This window comes from Rhodamnia argentea, chromosome 1 (genome assembly GCF_020921035.1).
Source record: "Rhodamnia argentea isolate NSW1041297 chromosome 1, ASM2092103v1, whole genome shotgun sequence".
Lineage (NCBI taxonomy): Eukaryota > Viridiplantae > Streptophyta > Magnoliopsida > Myrtales > Myrtaceae > Rhodamnia > Rhodamnia argentea.
The window spans coordinates 35,193,470-35,209,881 of record NC_063150.1 but is presented as its reverse complement, the minus strand read 5'-3'; the positions used below and the strand labels follow the sequence as shown (position 1 = coordinate 35,209,881).

The window sequence follows — 16,412 nt, the reverse complement described above, 5'->3', positions numbered from 1 at the left end:
AGGTTTTACTTTGTTGACAGAAAGAAAGAACGAGATCGTTGCATTTGGTCTCCTTCGTGAGCTGTTGATACCTGACGGCCAATACAAGGCACCGAGCCATGCATGGTCACCCGGAATTAAAATGAAAAGGATTTCAAAGTGGGAGTCGAAACTGATTTTCCAAAGATGAATGGCTCCTTTACTATCCTTCCATTGGAAGATCAGCAATATGATATGAGAAAGCTCGTGGTTAAACGTGAGCTTGAAACTCTCAGCCCGATCACACCTCCGTGTGTCTGGAAACCTACCCTGGTGAGCAAGGAGACTGGCCGCCTTTTACAAAGTAAACAGACGGGTACGAATCGTATCGCAGGGCCATCAACCTGATAAAAACCCGGTAACCTCTGCATGCAGTTGAATTACATCTTCCTGTATAGGTGCATGGCAGGTTGGGATGCTAGAGGCATGCATGATGAACTCAAGAATAAGCGAAGAGCCCGAACATCAGAGGACAAGCAAGTTAGCTCCTGTCGTGCTCACAGAACAGGATCAAAGAACCCCAGAGAAAGGGAACGAGGCGTAGAACCATTGTTGTGTTTTTAGATTCTAACTATGATAATCTTGAGGTGCCGTTTTTGTGGCTTACACAAGGACCCGCCTATCACCAAAATTTCGGTAACTATCCATCACTCCCGCGTCAGTCAGAATGGAGACTAATGATCATTCGGATTCTGCAAAATCATGATTAAGCAGATCCACGACCTGCCAGCATCAGTTTTAATTAACGAAATGCTGAAACGGCAAGCTTTATCGGGACACGACAAAATCATCCCCTCAAGAATCTTCTTCAGTTTCGTAAAACAGAACCCATTTCCTGCCACAACTGTGCTCGAGAATGAACGATATAGTAAGGTGCTTTAGCACAAGTGACAACCTAATGAAAATAGACACTCAACTCATATTCTTTTGGTAGGGCAACCCTTTTGGAAGAACTCACATCCAACCGCTCATCCAAGAACACCAACCCGTCGATCTACATAGATACATCAACTTCATATGAGTAGAGGTGTCAAATGGGTGGATCGGGTCGAGCTTGAGTTGGATCGAATATAAATCTAGTGATCCATACCGATCCGACTCGACATATATTATTAAAACACTTCACTATTGAAATTCAGTTTAGAGAAAATTATTTTTTATATAGTTTTATATATTATATATATAGCTAATTTTTTTATAGCTTTCTTAGCTAACCAATTTATGACCTACTTAAAATCCATTTATGACCCATTAAGTTCCTAAGTAACCTATTTATGACCCACTTTTAAGCCTTAAAGAACCCATTTATGACTCACTACCATAAAATATGAGTTCTAAACCCATTTTGCCGAGTGATTTGTTCTTTGATTATCAAATGTATGGTGTTGGCTTCATCCTGTCAAGGATTCCCTTTATTTAACCCAAATGAATTTCGGGAAGTCGTGGCCTTCTTAACCATCTCCTTTTGTCGTTGCGACCCCGAAAATGAGTAATTATTCCATGCACAGTCCCGGCATCATATCGTGATGACCATAAAATTATTCCATGCACCTAGACTTTTCTTGAAAAATGGAGAACAAGGAAGCTTCAATAGGAATGGAAGATGACCATAAAATTATTTGTACACCAGACAGTCATAATCCAACATCATACGAAATTGCGAATTAACTTGAATTATGAAATAACCACACCTGTTGATTCAACTTGATCTTCCTAGATGAAAAATAAGGAGAAGGATCATTCGAGAATTTCAAATCGTCCATCCTAAATGACTAAACGCACTTTAATTTATTATTAATTCTGAAAAAATTTTCAAATAATAGCTTGAAGTACTCTTATTTTTTCAAATAAAACTTGAAGTGTTCTAATTATTTCAAAGAAATGATTGACCAAAAATATTTCCGTCATTTGCTTTTTTATTTTTTTTCTCCTTTTTTATTCTTTTCTTTCCTTTTTGCCCCTTCTTGCCGGTGGCTAAGGGCCTTGCTCGGGCGTGGCGAGGGCAGCCCTCGTATAACCTTGCCTTGCCTAGCCCTCGTCGGTGGCCAGCCGTTGCTTGAGACTAGCCACTAGCGAGGAGGAAGAACAAAGAAAATAAAAAAAATATATAAATGGCAAAAATGCTTTTGATCAAGATATTTAAATTTTGAAATAAAAAAATATTTTAATATGTATTTGAGAAAATAAGGAAATTTCATGTCAAGGAGCAAGGATCAATGGTCACTGGTGAGTAGGGGTGAGCAAATCGTACCACCCAGGATGGGACCGCCCGACCCAGACCGGGATCGATGGTCCGGTTCCCTATTATAGAGGGAGCAATCCGATTCCCGATTTTAGGGTCCTAGGACCAAACAGCCCAAACAGGACCGATCGATTTTTTTTTTTTTTAAAGTTACCCTCTCTTTACTTGTAAAGGGTGTCCAAGAAATTTTACCAAATTGAGAAGCTATTGGCTTGCATTTTTTATTTTCCTATGTATAAGTCTTTTTAGTTACATTCTGTTTTATTTTTTGAAAGTTACCAAGCTCATGTGCTCCATGTTAGGAATAGTGCATTTTTTTTTTTTTTTTGCATGTGTTCGGTCCAATGGAACCGCTCGGAAATTGGACCAGACCGGTGGTCCGGTTCCCGATTCCGAAAAATTAAGAATTGAGACCACCGGTCCAATTCTCGATTCTTGAGGGGAATCGGATCGGACCGGACCGGAAATCGATCACCTCTACTAGTGAGTGGTGAGTGGCAAGTGCCGAGTGGCAAATTTTCTTTTGGTCAGAAAAAACCTGAATTTCATTACTAGATAAAAGCCCACGGAAACGGTTCAACTGCTTCTAAACAAAGAAGCTCCCGTGGTGCAATCGCCTCCGTTTGTGCCGCCGAAGATGCCTTGATTGGCCGGTAAATGCCAAATTTCAAACTTACATTAATGTGACATATTTACCCCAAATTATCTTTTTGTGACACCAAAAATCCCAAATTTGTAGGCTTATGACATATTTGCTCTAAATTTTGAGATAAATGTGTCACGCGGATAAAAATTTAAGATTTTTAGTGTCACAAATAAAAGTTTGGGGTAAATGTATTACACTAGTATAAGTTTGGGGTAAATGTGTCACATGAATAAAAGTTTGGGATTTTTTGTGACAAAGAAAAATTTAGGGTAAATGTGTCACAATTGATATAGTTTGGGATTTTTGGTGGCTTTTTTCCCTAAATTAAAATATGGAGTGACAAAATAAAAAGTAAAGAATGCGTCATCCTTAGGATGTCACACTTTGGGTCCTATTGAAGTCAAGAAATAAGTTAAAGAGTCTGTTTTGTGATGTTCTCTTTATGTTGGACTGGGGCCGTTGAGGATATGAATAATTATGTGGTTATCTTCTATACCTGTTTGAGCTTCCTTGTTATCCCTCGTTCAAGAGGAGACCTACTGGAGATCCTTCTTACACTAAACTTTGCTCTGGCTTGCTGATTCTTCATGGAAATTTCTTCGAGACAGGTCAGCGTAAATAATCATCAATAAATGAGATTCACCCACATTACATGTATTACGAGAGAGAGAGAGAGATGGTTAGTACCAGTAGATGAAGTTTTGCAAGAAGCAGAAGGCAATAGAGAGCTGAATTGGAAGACGCGGTGGCTCTCAGACTTGTCTTGCAGTCTCTGCGTATAACCGTCGTCCGAAGAAAAAACAAGACTGAGCAGAGGAACAGAGAGTAAAGTACTCATGCAGTCGTGCAAATATGAAGCAGCCATCTTCGGCGTGCACGTATTGCAATAGCGATATCCTCTAACGATCCACTATTTCGCACACATTGCTTATGTATATGCGATTGTCTCCGCTTCATATTGTGAACCACATCACCACCAACTCGTCCAATTTATAGTCCTAGTTGGCGATTAACCGGCTTCACACGTGCTTGCTTTGATTCATAGTTCGACCTGCAAAACAATGTTCTTTGGTCCCGCACTTCCCACGCAAGGGAAGAGGAGCGCACATATACTTGCCATCGTAAATGGCATTGGACTTCGTCTAATTTAATCCATGTATGTAATTGGATTCTTCAGATGGGGTTTTACTTTGTTGACAGAACGAATGAGACTGTTGCATTTGGTCTCCTTCGTAAGCTGTTGATACCTGACGGCCACCATGAAGCATTGAGCCATGCATGATCGCCAGGAATCAAAAGAAAAGGGTTCCACAGCAGGCGCTGAAACTGATTTTGCAAAGACGAATGATTCCTCTAATATCCTTTCACTGTTAATGAGATCGGCAATATGATATGAAAAAGCTCATGGTCATATGTGAGCTTGAAACTCAGCTAAATCACACCACCATACACACAGAAAATGCACCTATGGCCACTTCAAGTGTATCTTAGAGAGAGAGAGCTCTACTATACACTGATGAAATTGTCTCTGTTCTTTTACCCCATGATATATCTTTCTCATCCCTTTCTGAACCCCTCTCTTGTCAACACGTCGGTAGTCCATTCACGAAACTAACTAGTAATCGTTTGCTGGTAACCCTGAGAGCAATGGGCCAGTGGAGGATGCGCCTCACTTCCTCAGTCAAGTTATTGGGCAAGAGATGACATCCATATCAACTGCAATCATCAATATACGAATCATCATCATACAGTGAGTTCGAAATAAATATATGGATACATCCTGTGCAAATAAACAACATGCCTTCTGAAGAAATGTTATGACAGAGACATTATTTCAATACACCTTGACAAGAGGTGTTACCATATACCGGTAAGTACAAAAGTACAAGGCAGAAAATATAACTGCATGCTTCTTTAAAATACCAGCTATTGGTTGATAAAATGCACGCATAGTATACACTCATCCCTATCTCTGAGACTCGAGGATTCTCTTGTTCTGTGCTGCATATATTAGACAATGAGCTTCATTACATCGGGACCATCCACCTGACCTTCCTTTCATTGCTCCACAACTTTGCAGCAATCGACTGGAAACCGCTCCATACATATTTCATGATAGCTGTGACAAGCTCCCTACAGGAGAAGTATTTGATTATTCATTTGCTTTAGACAACTTCAATGGTCTCAAAATCAGTGCCATGACATCTCAGACAACCAATACTACTCAAACTTGGAAAATATAAAACCCAAGAGCGTGTATGCTAATGCAGGTAGTTAAATTCGCAAGACCAGATTAGGAAATCGATTACACAGATAATGACCTCAAATTGGAACTCAAATTTTCAGTCAGATGATGCTCTGAAAAAGAAGTGTGATCTAACTGAATCTAAAGAATAATAAGAGGAATGACATGTATTCTTTCTTCTATTTAAAAAAAAGGAAAATAAAAGGCAAATAAAGCATCAGAGACGCATATAGCTGTTTGGAAACTTACACTGGCGAGCACCGAGACTGACAGCCTTGTACAAAGTAAACAAACAGGTAAGAATCGTAATGCTGGCCATCAATCAGATAAAAACCCAGCAACTTCCGTATACACTTGAATGACATTTTCTTGTATAGGTGAATGGCAGGAAAGTTGTAAGATATCACATGCAAGTAAACAGCTCGACAAGTTGGGATGCTACAGGCATACTTGATAACCTCAAGAATGAGTGAAGAGGCTGAACATCAAAGCACAAGCAAGTTAGTTCCTTTCATGGTCACATAACAGGGAAAAAGAGCCACAGAGAAACAGAACGAGGGCCCACCTATTCCAAGATTTCTATATTTATCTACCACTCCCAGAGTCAGAATGTAGACTAATGACCATTCTGATTCTGCAGAATCATAATCAAGCAGATCCACAATCTGCATGCACAATTCTAATTAAAAAAAAAAATATCCAAAAATTGTACTGCATCAAAGTGTAAAGCTGTATTAACACGTGAAAAAATCATCCCCCCAATAATCTTCTTCAGTTTCATAACACAACCCATTTCTGCCTCCAAATGTGCTTGAGGAAGAACAATATAGTAAGGAGCTTCAATAAAAGTTATCACCGAATGAGAGGACACTCACCTCACTTTCTGTTGCAAGAACAACCCTTGCTGTTACGAATCCTATTAGCTCATCACCTTTTCCATCACCACGGCTATGGTCAACAGCTGCCCAAGACACTATACCATGTCCATGGACAACATCTTGGAAGAACTCAGATTCATACCTGTAGATCCAACTGCTAATCTAAGAAAAGTGACTAGTCGATCTACCGAACCACATCAATTAAAAACCCTCAAAAGATCAAAGTTTTACAGGGCTAAACTACCTAATGGGAAATATATCCCCATGAATCTGCTCCAAGATTTCAAGATCAGATGGACGTATTGGCCTATAGCTTACGGTCGAATGGCAACAGGTTAGCGGGACCATTGTCTACCAAGATGCTAATCCCCAGCAAAAACTGGATATATGCGGAGAACTCGTGGTAAGACCGCTGTTCCCATTTACGCCCCATCAGCCGCCACATCCATGCAGTAAGAACTGTAAACCAACATTGGCAATTCCGCTTAGAGCTCTCTTATTAATCGGATTATATACATGTTCATCATTAAAAGGCGGAAGAATGAGAATATATAAATATCGGAGTTCGAATCAGAGACACCACAGCCCGACATAATAGAGGCAATGTAGAGCATCGTGTCACAAGCCAAATGGATATTAGTGTTTTATTTGCACAAAGAGATAAATGAAACGCTAAAAGCAACGGCTTAACTGTTCTATTTTTCCTCTGCAGGCTCCTAGTACCAAGGCTGAACATACCCATCAGATATGATTTTGGGCACGACAACCTTTATATCTGATAGCAAATGACTTAGTTAAGTTCACAGATGCTCAGGTAAGCAAGAGGAAAGAGAGAAACTGGTTCTTGGCATGAACTCCTTGTAATCCTGTAACTTTTTTACTCTCCAAGGTTCCTTTCTTTTTCTCATTACAAGGTTCGCATGAGTAAGTTTTTTTTTTTTTTTTTTTGGTGAAGTGAAAAAAAAAAAACATTAGAATTCATTTTCACCGGAAAGGTAATTGTGCAGCCACTAAACACGCTCCAAGTTGAAGTAAGCTGAAACAGCCAGCTAGCATAGCAAGAAAAGCACAACAATAGAATAAAAGATGACCAGATTTGAGTCTCTTCACAAGATAAAGGCAGGACAGTCGACCATTCTACTTATGCGGCTAATCCTCAAAAGCTTGATATTCGAAATGCTGTCATCCCTTTCGTCAGTAGAAAGAGCTATGCTCAACCAGAGTGAAAAAGTATGATTCAACGATATTAAAAAGGTGCAGATGTAATATCCAGAGCTACTACCCAAGTAACTCTATTACTCTCTTGACACACAAGAAACATGGTTTGACCACTTGCACAACAGCTATTTTTTCCAGGAAAAAATGTTTCAGACAATTGCCAAATTGGCTAAGTAAGGGCAAATAACGCAAGTTACAGCACACAGAAAAGGCTCTGTTTTTTTAGTTTGTGTCTTTTGTTTCCGAGAGTGTTGATGTGATTGCCAAATTACAGGTGACCGCTTCAGATATAAGCCTCTGGCAAAACCGCTTCTCTGTTTTATCCCACACACACCATGAGCCAATCATCATGCAGTCCAAACACGACAAATCCAAAACATCTAAGGAATAATCATCACTTGAAAGCAAACAAAACATGCCCAACAACGCCGTCCGCAAAAACAACAGAAGCTCCCAAGTGGACGCCGAATTGCTGATCCTTGATAATTAGCAAACATTTGCGAACAGAAATTCCGGAAAGCAACCATAAGAGCAGGAGAGGCCAACCCAATCGCGAAATCCGGACAACAATTCATCAAGCCGAGCACTAGAGACGCACTAAGCACACACTGATCTCATACCACCATGTACATAGCGCACGGCACATCCGGATCCCACGAAGAACCGAACGAGGGAACGAACGCGATCGAAGGCGAGCGAGACAAGAGCTGTGAAATTCAGGATGAAATTGTTGACCAGAGAGTGGAGAATCGGAGGAGATATCTAGATCATCCCGATGAGGAGACGAGGCGTAGTTGATCGAGCCGTCGATCGATCGATCGATCAGTGTGTAAAAATTCCTTCTTTGGTGGGCAAATTGGAGGAGGTGAAAATGGCACCGAATCTAAAACGGCATGGCTCATCCTGCGTTTTTGTCAGGTTCTTCCCCAACTTGTCAACATGGGACTCGCGCGCTCCCACCTTAATATTCTCTGCTCACCTTTTGCTTTGCTTTACTTTACTTTAATTTTTCTAGTTTGGACCTCTTTCCTCGTATATGTAATTTTATTTTCTAGAATCTGTTAGATCTTTTTGACCAAAAGAAACCAAAAAGAATCTGTCAAATCTTGATCTAGGCTAAATAGAGCGGGCTCCTGTAATTATCCTATTTGAAATATTGGAATTTAACGTCGTAAATAAGTCAATTATAGTAGTATGCAAATAAGAAGGTGTCGTGTATTTTTCGTGCTCGTAAGACCACCGTCTTATCTTAAGAATTTTTTAAAAATATTTTCTTTTGAGCAAAAAAGGTATAGCACGCAAACTCTTCGCACGCAAAGTTTTTGGGGATTAATAAAGGAGAAAATGAGCAATTTGGATTATATTACAAAATTTATTAAAATTGTCGAGAGATGTGAAAGTCATTTTCAATAAACTTGGAATTTATAAGAGCTTTCTAACAAAGGCCTAGTCTCAATTCAACCCGAAATTTTTTTATCTCACGAAAATTTCCAAACTTTTAGTACAGTCTTAAATCTATCCCAAAATTTGTTTTGTCCGAAGAAAAACTAACTTTCAATCTATTCTCTGCCCCATGGTTCAATCCCAACTATGATGTAGCATTTTCCCGTCGATAATAAATTTACATTAGTAAAGCAATATAGAAAGTAACCATTCTAAGATATGAAAATTAAAAACCACTAATGACGAATTTTGGATAGAGGGTTAATGAGGATAGATTTGAGATTAGAGTAAAAATTAATAATTTATTTTAGACAAAAAAAAAAGTTCAGGGTAGGTTTAAGACCGCACGTAAAGTTTGGGATCTTTTAGGCAAAAGAAAAGTTTGTAGCAGATTTGAACTGGATATAAAGTTTAAGTTTTTTTTTAGACAAAAAAAATATTTCGGGCATGATTGGAAGTAGATCTAAAAGTTGTTTTTTTTTTTTAATTAGTCTGTAAAAAAAAAGGAGATTATGCGTCTGTCCCAAAAAAAAAAAAAAAGTTTGCAGGAGGAGAGGGGGAGAGAGTTAAGCAGTGAATAGGAGGCAGATCTAGCATCGCCTTCGATCCGAATTGGAACGCTCGAGTGGCAATTTCTCCTGCCCTTTTGCGAGATCTCATTTCCATGGGCCACGCTCTTGTCGATTCATCGCGGCTTCGCATGTTGTTCGAGCTTCGGGTGCTCGCGGATTGATTTTTTTCCCAGCTCCGTTGGACTCAGTAGCGTCTTCGTCGTACCGTCGGGTTCGATCGAGTCTCGTCTTCTTGATATCGGGATCGCTTGATTTCGCGCGTGCTGTTTCAAGGCAATCGAATTCGACGGACACCCAGTTGGTTGATCGAGCGAACCCCCCCATTTTCTGGGAGGTTTCGACGAGGTCAGTTCTCTGGGCATATCTGCTAAGCTCGGGATTCGGAGGACTCGCTCTTTTGTGTTGGAGAGGATTTGTGCCGTGGTTTTCTCGGCTTTGGGGATTAGGTTGATTCATGACCTAATGTGGGGATTGAGAGCTTTTTTCATGAGGATATGATTGGTGTACGGGAAGAGGTTGAGTCGCGTATCTGCGAAGGCCGGTTTTAGTTGGAGGGTTCTTGCGAGGAAACATGTTTTGGAGGGGACGCGAGAAGGAGGTCAAGGAGCATAATGGTGGACTGCCTTGTGGGCAGGTCCGGGTACTTGTTGTTGGCGATTCAGGTGAGTTCATTCTGATGCTGACGCTGATGAATCTTCTTTCGGTTGTTTTTCTGATTTTTAACGTGTATATTTGGAAAATCTGGGAGGTTGTGATCTGATGATGGGTTGAATTGTTAGTTGGCCCTGTCGGAGCTGTCAAAGTAAATCTTCTTAGTGATTTCACATTGGGGAGGAAATGCAGGAGAATTGCGACGATGAAGCCCTAAACAATTGTAGCGGGAAAAGCAGGGTGAGAGTGAGTGTGGAATTTCCCTCCCAAGGACTAAGATTATTGAGATTTCCATTCTATGTTAGATGTCATAGTAATCGTTCTCTAAGATAATCCGGAAGCACATTAGTATTAAGATAAAAGGCAGTAGGACCATTCGCCGAGTATGTGGGAACTAGAGTTAAGTCTTCTTGATTATCTTGGGTTTCTGGAAATGAGAATCTCTGCGTTTGTTCTTCCCACTTTATATAGTTAACATCATGGGTTCGTTCCTTACTTTGTTAGAACAAGGAGTTACACTGCTGAAATTTATTTTCTATTATAATTTATTTTTCCTCAATCAGTTTTGCTTCTATTTTATTTATTTTTGGGTTCATCGACTGCCGACCCCAACCAGTTTGAGTTAAAGGTGATGTTGATGTTGATAATTGTTCATGGGTCCCTCTGGATTGTAGATATGTCATCATTAAGATGGAGGAAGCTCGTACCGTGTCTATACAAATCCTCCATGTTGCAGTTTTCTCACTGGTAATTATGAAGAGTTCCTGAAAAAGAAGATACTTATACAGCACATGAACAAATCCATATTTCCTCTGTTGGAGAGTGCATATGGCTTCACTGTTATTTCCATTGAGATTTGAACCAAATAATTGGTCTACGGGGACCTTTCTTTGAACTCTCTTTTTGCAGGATTTGCACTTAGTTAATATATAGGAAAAAAAAATGATAAATAGAGATATAATTTTGACCTGGAGTGAATTGCTTATGCGCTGCTCTTATAATGTACTCTTTTATGTTTTGTTCAGCACATGGAAATGTAGAAATATATGAGTGACACATGCATCGATTGTGTTTATGCATCTATTGCTTTTACTATATTGCTAGGAGTGGGAAAAACATCTCTCGTCCATCTGATCGTCAAAGGATTTTCCATTGCCCGTCCTGTCCAAACAATTGGTTGCGCAGTTAGTTTGAAGGTATGCTCAAACTATGATTGCCTTCATAGGAGACTGTTGATATTTCTGGACATCAAGCTTTACACTAATTTTTTTTTCTTTGATCCAGCTTATTTCTTATGGAAACTCTGGTAGCTCTTCAACCAGCAGTAGTGGTGATGCTGACAGAGATTTTTTTGTTGAACTTTGGGACATGTCAGGCCATGATCGTTACAAAGATTGCAGATCTCTTTTCTATTCTCAGATAAATGGTGAGAATAAGTTTATTTTTGTATGTCCAGATCTACTATATTATGGTTAAATTTACTTTTGCATGTACAGATCTGCTATTTCATTGTTAAGTTGTGTGAATTAAAATGGCAATCCTTTCAGTATGAGTTAAAAAAAGGGCAAGCCTCTACTTCTTTCATCTCTACTGTCTGTTTTATGACATTACATTTGCAGGTCTGCAAATACACACTTGGTTTGGTTGTTACATCTTAAGCTGTGGTTCTTGCAGCATCTGAATGGAGTGTCGGCAGTTTAAATTTTGTCGGTTTAAAAGGGATTAAGAGCTTCTTACCACGTTTGCTTGTGAGTAGTGTTTATTTAATGTTTACTGGATGAACATCAAACAAATCTTCACATTCTTTTGGCAACAAGCATTAATCTTTGGTTTTATATTTGGAAATTGACAGGCTTAAGTTATTTCTGGGACAGGAGGTAGAATGAGTGAATCACATCCATATGCGATTTTACATTCACGTCGCATCAATGTAGTTATATGTATCTATCTGTGACTGGTAGTGTGTAACTAAACTTGTCCGAGTTCTTCACTATCCATGTGTAACTGTGTATTCTTATCAACGATAGGTGTTATTTTTGTCCATGATCTCTCTCAAAGAAGGACGAAATCAAGCTTGCAGAAATGGGCAACTGAAATAGCTGCAACTGGAACATTCTCTGCTCCTCTAGGATCTGGAGGTCCTTGTGGCCTTCCTGTTCCATACCTTGTTATTGGTAACAAAGCAGATGTAGCTGCAAAAGATGGTATAAGAGGAAGCAGTGGTAATCTTGTGGATGCTGCTCGCCAGTGGGTTGAGAAGCAAGGTTTACTGCCATCCAGTGAGGAACTTCCACTGACAGAGACATTTCCAGGCAGTGGTGGACTCCTTGCGGTAATAATCTCAGCTTAAGCATTCATCTGATTTCGCTAATAACTTTCTGCTAACTGTTTGATCTATATCTACCTTTGCAAGTGATTAATTTCCTTGCTGTAATCAAACTTTATTTTAGCCAAGTCTCTGATTTCCCTTCTTTGATGTAATAAATGCAGGCTTTTGTGAATTTCTCCTTAATTTTTGTTGGACATTTAATGTCAAGTTCCCTGAAATGTTCCGCTAGATTGATTTTTGGAATAAAGTTACCTTGTGAAAGAACTTGGTCGGATCTAATGGAGCATGTGCTGTCTTATACACTTGGAAAGATGTGCAAGTACTTGGCATCATCTGCATAAAGTTGCCCACTTTAGTCCTCCAATTTTATGAGGGTCATGTTTATCGAAAATATGCTGTTGTGAGAACTGAGAATAGTTCTGATTGGAGCGGTAGTTAATTGATGATTTCAAGAATAACTTATCACAAGAAGTACTCACCTAGTGTTGGTTGTCTTCTCTGTACTTATTCAGAGTCAATAATAAGTATATTTAATTAATGAATTCTACAATTTGACAATGCAGGCTGCCAAAGAATCAAGATATGACAAGGAAGCTATAGTGAAATTCTTTCAGACGGTAGGTGTACTTATCCTGTTCATCTTAGAGATTGTTCTTCTCTTGCTTGATTTGAAATTGAGCCCTCTTTTTTCAGTTAATCAGGAGAAGGTATATCTCAGATGACTTGCCTTCAGCCAATCCATGGTCTGTCTCTCCAGTGCAGAGAACTTCCCAGCGTTTGGATGATGATTTGAGCGATGATGAACAGTTTTACAAGAATACGAGGTTCCCTCATATTGCCTTTTTCTCAACTTTGCTTGCAAATGACTGTCAACCTTAAAATGTTCTAGAAACTTCATTCATCATTGAGCTGTTGGATAGTTTCTATGTTCGCATGTGGTTAGTGCCAGCATTAATTGATTAGATGGGATGTTCCTTGGAGAAGTTCTTGACCTTTCTAACGACACAGAAAGCAAAGCAAACTATTAATGATGCAAACAACCCCACCCCCCCAACACCTCCTCTCTCCCCCTCTCTCCTCTTTCCTGTTTTTTATTACCCTTTTGATTGCAAGAAGATGTGATTTTGTGTGACTTGAGTATCTTTTTCATGTATGACGTTTCCCTTTTGATGCAATTCTAGTTTGGAATCTACTGTGAGGATAAAATGTGTGGAATTTTGATGCTATGATGTTGCTGTTTGTCTAGAGTATACTTTTGTCATAACCATAGGAGTAGATAAAACAGAACATGCAGTTTTTCTTCTTACCGAGGTTTTGTTTTTTTATGCAGTGTGAACAGTGGTGCCTACAACTATAACTCTCTCCCTCCTCTTCCGGCACAGCATAATCTTACACCACCTCCCACTTTATATCCTCAGCAGCCAGTTTTGGTATCCGAGAACTATACGTTTCCGAGATTTTCATACAGTAGTTCCTCTGAATTCACCAGCACAGGCAGATCAAAGCGTGCCGACATCAACGTCTGATAGTGTCCGCCTCTTGCATCTTGGGACATGAACAGATCATGCCTTGCTATTGGAAATGTGGCATGATTTCTTCAATTTGTTTGCTTTGTTATTTCGCTTGTAATGGGGTTAATAGATTCTTTCTTTGTTGGGTATTGTTGCCTTACGAGGTGTCCAGTACAGGTTTAGAGAGCATGTATGATATCTAGATGAATCGGGAAGTACAAAGCATTTGTTGCAATCAACTTGTCACACTATTTTTCAACCTAATATAAGAATCATTCTTTCCCAGCAAAACAAAGATGCGTTACTCTACTCTGAAATTTGGTTTTGGGCTACCTTCTGAGTCCATTAGGGAAACAAAATCCATCCACTTGGATTGGGTAATCTCACTCTCCCGAACAAGCTTGTGTCGAAATCCGCATTGTAGACTTCTAGCACGGCCTGTCAGATTTATCTAGAGATTAGTAGTTCTGCTTGCTGTGGTGTCCTTGATTAACATGTCTGATTGAGTTGACAGAGGCCAAATTCAATTGCTAATCTCATTTTCTACATTACATGGTAATTCTTGTTTTTGTTCGCAGACTTTACTGGCTACCAAAGGGACAGAAATTGAATGTCCTTGTTGCTGATACTAACCGGAGAAATTAAACTCGGAAAACTTCCCAAGTTATATGGCTTTTCCCGATTTTTTCTGCGAAAAGATCAAATTAGTGTTGACTATTTCATCGGACTTTCGCGGTTTAAGTTTTCGAAAGTGTTTCAACTTTCCTCGATTGAATTTCTCTCTTTAGGAACTTTTGTTAACCAGTGACGGTTCACATCGAAAAAAAAACCTGCATTGTTTGCATTTTGTTTTTCTATTAAAGAGAGCACATCTGGAGACACTGAGATGGGATTAAGATCAAGAGCATAATTCCTTGTGCGTGCAAATGCAGCTTTGATTCATGGAGATAATCCAAGAATTTGCTGATCAACTAGTACAACATTCGAGGGAGAAAAGGGGAAGGAAAAGGAAACTAATACAACCACATCATTCGACCGATCTTTTTGTTAAAGCTCCGATCTCGACTCTTCGCCTTCATCATCATCGGACATGCTTTCTTTAACCTTCTCCGCCGTCTTGCGCACCGCTTTTCCCACGACCTCAGCCGCGGATTTCGCAGTCTCCTCCACCGCCACTTTGCTAGTCCCAAAGCTCTTCTCGACCACCTGTTTCACTTTCGAGCCTGCATTGTTCTGGTCATCGACAGCCGCTCCGTCCCTGCTTCTAAAGCTGTTTCCAACATATTTTTTCAAGCTTTGCTTATGATACTGAAGCTTCCAGTCGTGAACGAGAATGATGGGTATCTATCATTAGCCAAAGTCTGTGATCACTTACTCTAGATCTGGCGGGAAGAACTGGAGCTGCATGCTGTTCATGATGGTCTTGATCTTGATCCATGAAATCTTTTGGGATTTTCTGAGGAGAGAAACTGCGCCCGTGACCACCTTTGCAATGGATGGCTTCTTCTCCTCTTCGGCTTCAGCATGCTTTTGGCCTCCATCTCCTATTTCTGTGGAGAGAGCTTGAGCGTGGAGTGAGACCAAAACCCAGAAAACAAACAGTTTGGTGATTCTGCCAAGCTTTCTCATGTCTCTGATTCTCGTTTGGCAAGTGGAATCATGACCACAGTTCACATAGATTTTCTCTTTTTTCTTTTTGTTTCTTCTTCCTTTCTCGTTACTCATTCTTGTCGCTGAAGTTGTGGTTCGTGCACGTTCAATTCCAATCCATGCTATTCTTGGGGCATTGGTTTTGCTCACGCTTGAACGAGTCCAACGTTGAGGATATTCGTCCGCTTCTCAAACCAGCAGCAGCGCTATCTATCCATCAAAATTTAGTTGATTTGACCCAGAAGAGAAATCTTGGATTTGTTTCTATCTTCCCTATCCTCTTGCTCAAACTTGCTCTAATCAACAAATGATTGTGGAAGAGCAAGAGATAAAATGATGATAAATGAGGATGAAGGACGAGTATTAATAAGGCCGGGTTTAACATTCAATGGTAAATGTGAGGGCATTAAATATACAATGCGAATTCGATTCTCACGTCATTAAGTGCTAACAATCTCATACGGTCCAGCTATTTTTGGTAAAACTTAAAATTAAAATTAAAAAAAAAAAAAAAGAGGAGCCCAAAATGCCTCCATTTTCTCAAATAAAAGCATGAAAGTGATATTGTTTTAAATAAAAACCTACAGTGCTCTCATTGTCTCAAATAAAGGGCTGAAGTGGACATTATTTCAAATAAGGACTTAAAATGACCTTATTAATCTTAAAAAAGGGCCCGACTCACAATTAATAAGGGCATTTTTGTCATTTAATATTTTTATTATTTTATTATTTATTATTTCTTTTTTTATTTTTTCAAAAATTTAAGAGAGAGAGAGAGAGAGAGAGAGAGAGAGAGAGAGAGAGATGAGACACATGTGGGAGCGCTACCTCTCACCCGTGAACGCCTCCCCAATGCCTATTAGGCGATGATGACGGTCGGCGGGGTTGCCGGCATCTCGGCGAGGGCCGATGACCCCGTTGACTAGAGGCGAGGGTCAGCAGGCCCTCGCCGTAACCAGGAGAGGGCCCCAACCCTCTCCCATATCCGGGTGAGGGTCGCAATGGACCG

General features: G+C 39.8%; 3 protein-coding genes across 6 annotated transcripts; 1 reads left to right on the top strand and 2 right to left on the bottom strand.

Moving 5' to 3' along the window:
• Window positions 1–4,233: 4,233 nt before the first annotated feature.
• Window positions 4,234–8,186, bottom strand: LOC115738875 (histone acetyltransferase MCC1-like). 4 transcript variants are annotated; one of them, XR_007197503.1, is made up of 7 exons: window positions 7,794–8,186; window positions 6,274–6,488; window positions 6,027–6,171; window positions 5,717–5,816; window positions 5,401–5,629; window positions 4,834–5,039; window positions 4,234–4,622 (listed from the first exon to the last, which is right to left on the bottom strand). XR_007197503.1 is itself a non-coding variant. In XM_048274468.1 (6 exons), exons 2-6 carry the CDS (start codon window positions 6,375–6,377, stop codon window positions 4,934–4,936), a joined length of 684 nt encoding a protein of 227 aa, XP_048130425.1. In that variant the 5' UTR covers window positions 6,378–6,488; window positions 7,794–8,186; the 3' UTR covers window positions 4,690–4,933. The 4 variants fall into 4 exon arrangements, 1 of the variants encoding a protein (XP_048130425.1); XR_007197502.1 differs by having other exon boundaries at window positions 4,854–5,039; XR_007197504.1 differs by lacking the exon at window positions 6,274–6,488 and having other exon boundaries at window positions 4,854–5,039.
• A 1,051-nt stretch (window positions 8,187–9,237) lies between these two features.
• LOC115738874 (small GTPase LIP1) lies at window positions 9,238–14,048 on the top strand. Its single transcript, XM_030671653.2, has 7 exons — window positions 9,238–9,924; window positions 11,018–11,109; window positions 11,198–11,339; window positions 11,941–12,245; window positions 12,806–12,859; window positions 12,936–13,066; window positions 13,573–14,048. Exons 1-7 carry the CDS (start codon window positions 9,834–9,836, stop codon window positions 13,766–13,768), a joined length of 1,011 nt encoding a protein of 336 aa, XP_030527513.1. The 5' UTR covers window positions 9,238–9,833; the 3' UTR covers window positions 13,769–14,048.
• Window positions 14,049–14,686: 638 nt separating this feature from the next.
• LOC115738969 lies at window positions 14,687–15,408 on the bottom strand. The gene is made up of 2 exons (XM_030671793.2): window positions 15,129–15,408; window positions 14,687–15,023 (listed from the first exon to the last, which is right to left on the bottom strand). The coding sequence occupies exons 1-2, from the start codon at window positions 15,380–15,382 to the stop codon at window positions 14,801–14,803; spliced, it is 477 nt and encodes a 158-aa protein (XP_030527653.1). The 5' UTR covers window positions 15,383–15,408; the 3' UTR covers window positions 14,687–14,800.
• Between the last annotated feature and the right edge of the window lie 1,004 nt (window positions 15,409–16,412).

Excerpts from the sequence above, each read along its gene's own strand:
- LOC115738874 (XM_030671653.2), top strand. The coding sequence starts at position 9,834 with ATGTTTTGGAGGGGACGCGAGAAGGAGGTCAAGGAGCATAATGGTGGA. Across the intron at positions 11,110-11,197 it reads GTTGCGCAGTTAGTTTGAAG|CTTATTTCTTATGGAAACTC; the intron begins GTATGCTCAAAC and ends TCTTTGATCCAG. Across the intron at positions 12,246-12,805 it reads GCAGTGGTGGACTCCTTGCG|GCTGCCAAAGAATCAAGATA; the intron begins GTAATAATCTCA and ends TTGACAATGCAG.
- LOC115738875 (XM_048274468.1), bottom strand. The coding sequence starts at position 6,377 with ATGGTCCCGCTAACCTGTTGCCATTCGACCGTAAGCTATAGGCCAATA. Across the intron at positions 6,172-6,273 it reads GGGGATATATTTCCCATTAG|GTATGAATCTGAGTTCTTCC; the intron begins GTAGTTTAGCCC and ends TTGGATCTACAG. Across the intron at positions 5,040-5,400 it reads CAGTCTCGGTGCTCGCCAGT|GGAGCTTGTCACAGCTATCA; the intron begins GTAAGTTTCCAA and ends CTTCTCCTGTAG.
- LOC115738969 (XM_030671793.2), bottom strand. The coding sequence starts at position 15,382 with ATGAGAAAGCTTGGCAGAATCACCAAACTGTTTGTTTTCTGGGTTTTG. Across the intron at positions 15,024-15,128 it reads TTCTTCCCGCCAGATCTAGA|CTTTAGAAGCAGGGACGGAG; the intron begins GTAAGTGATCAC and ends TGTTGGAAACAG.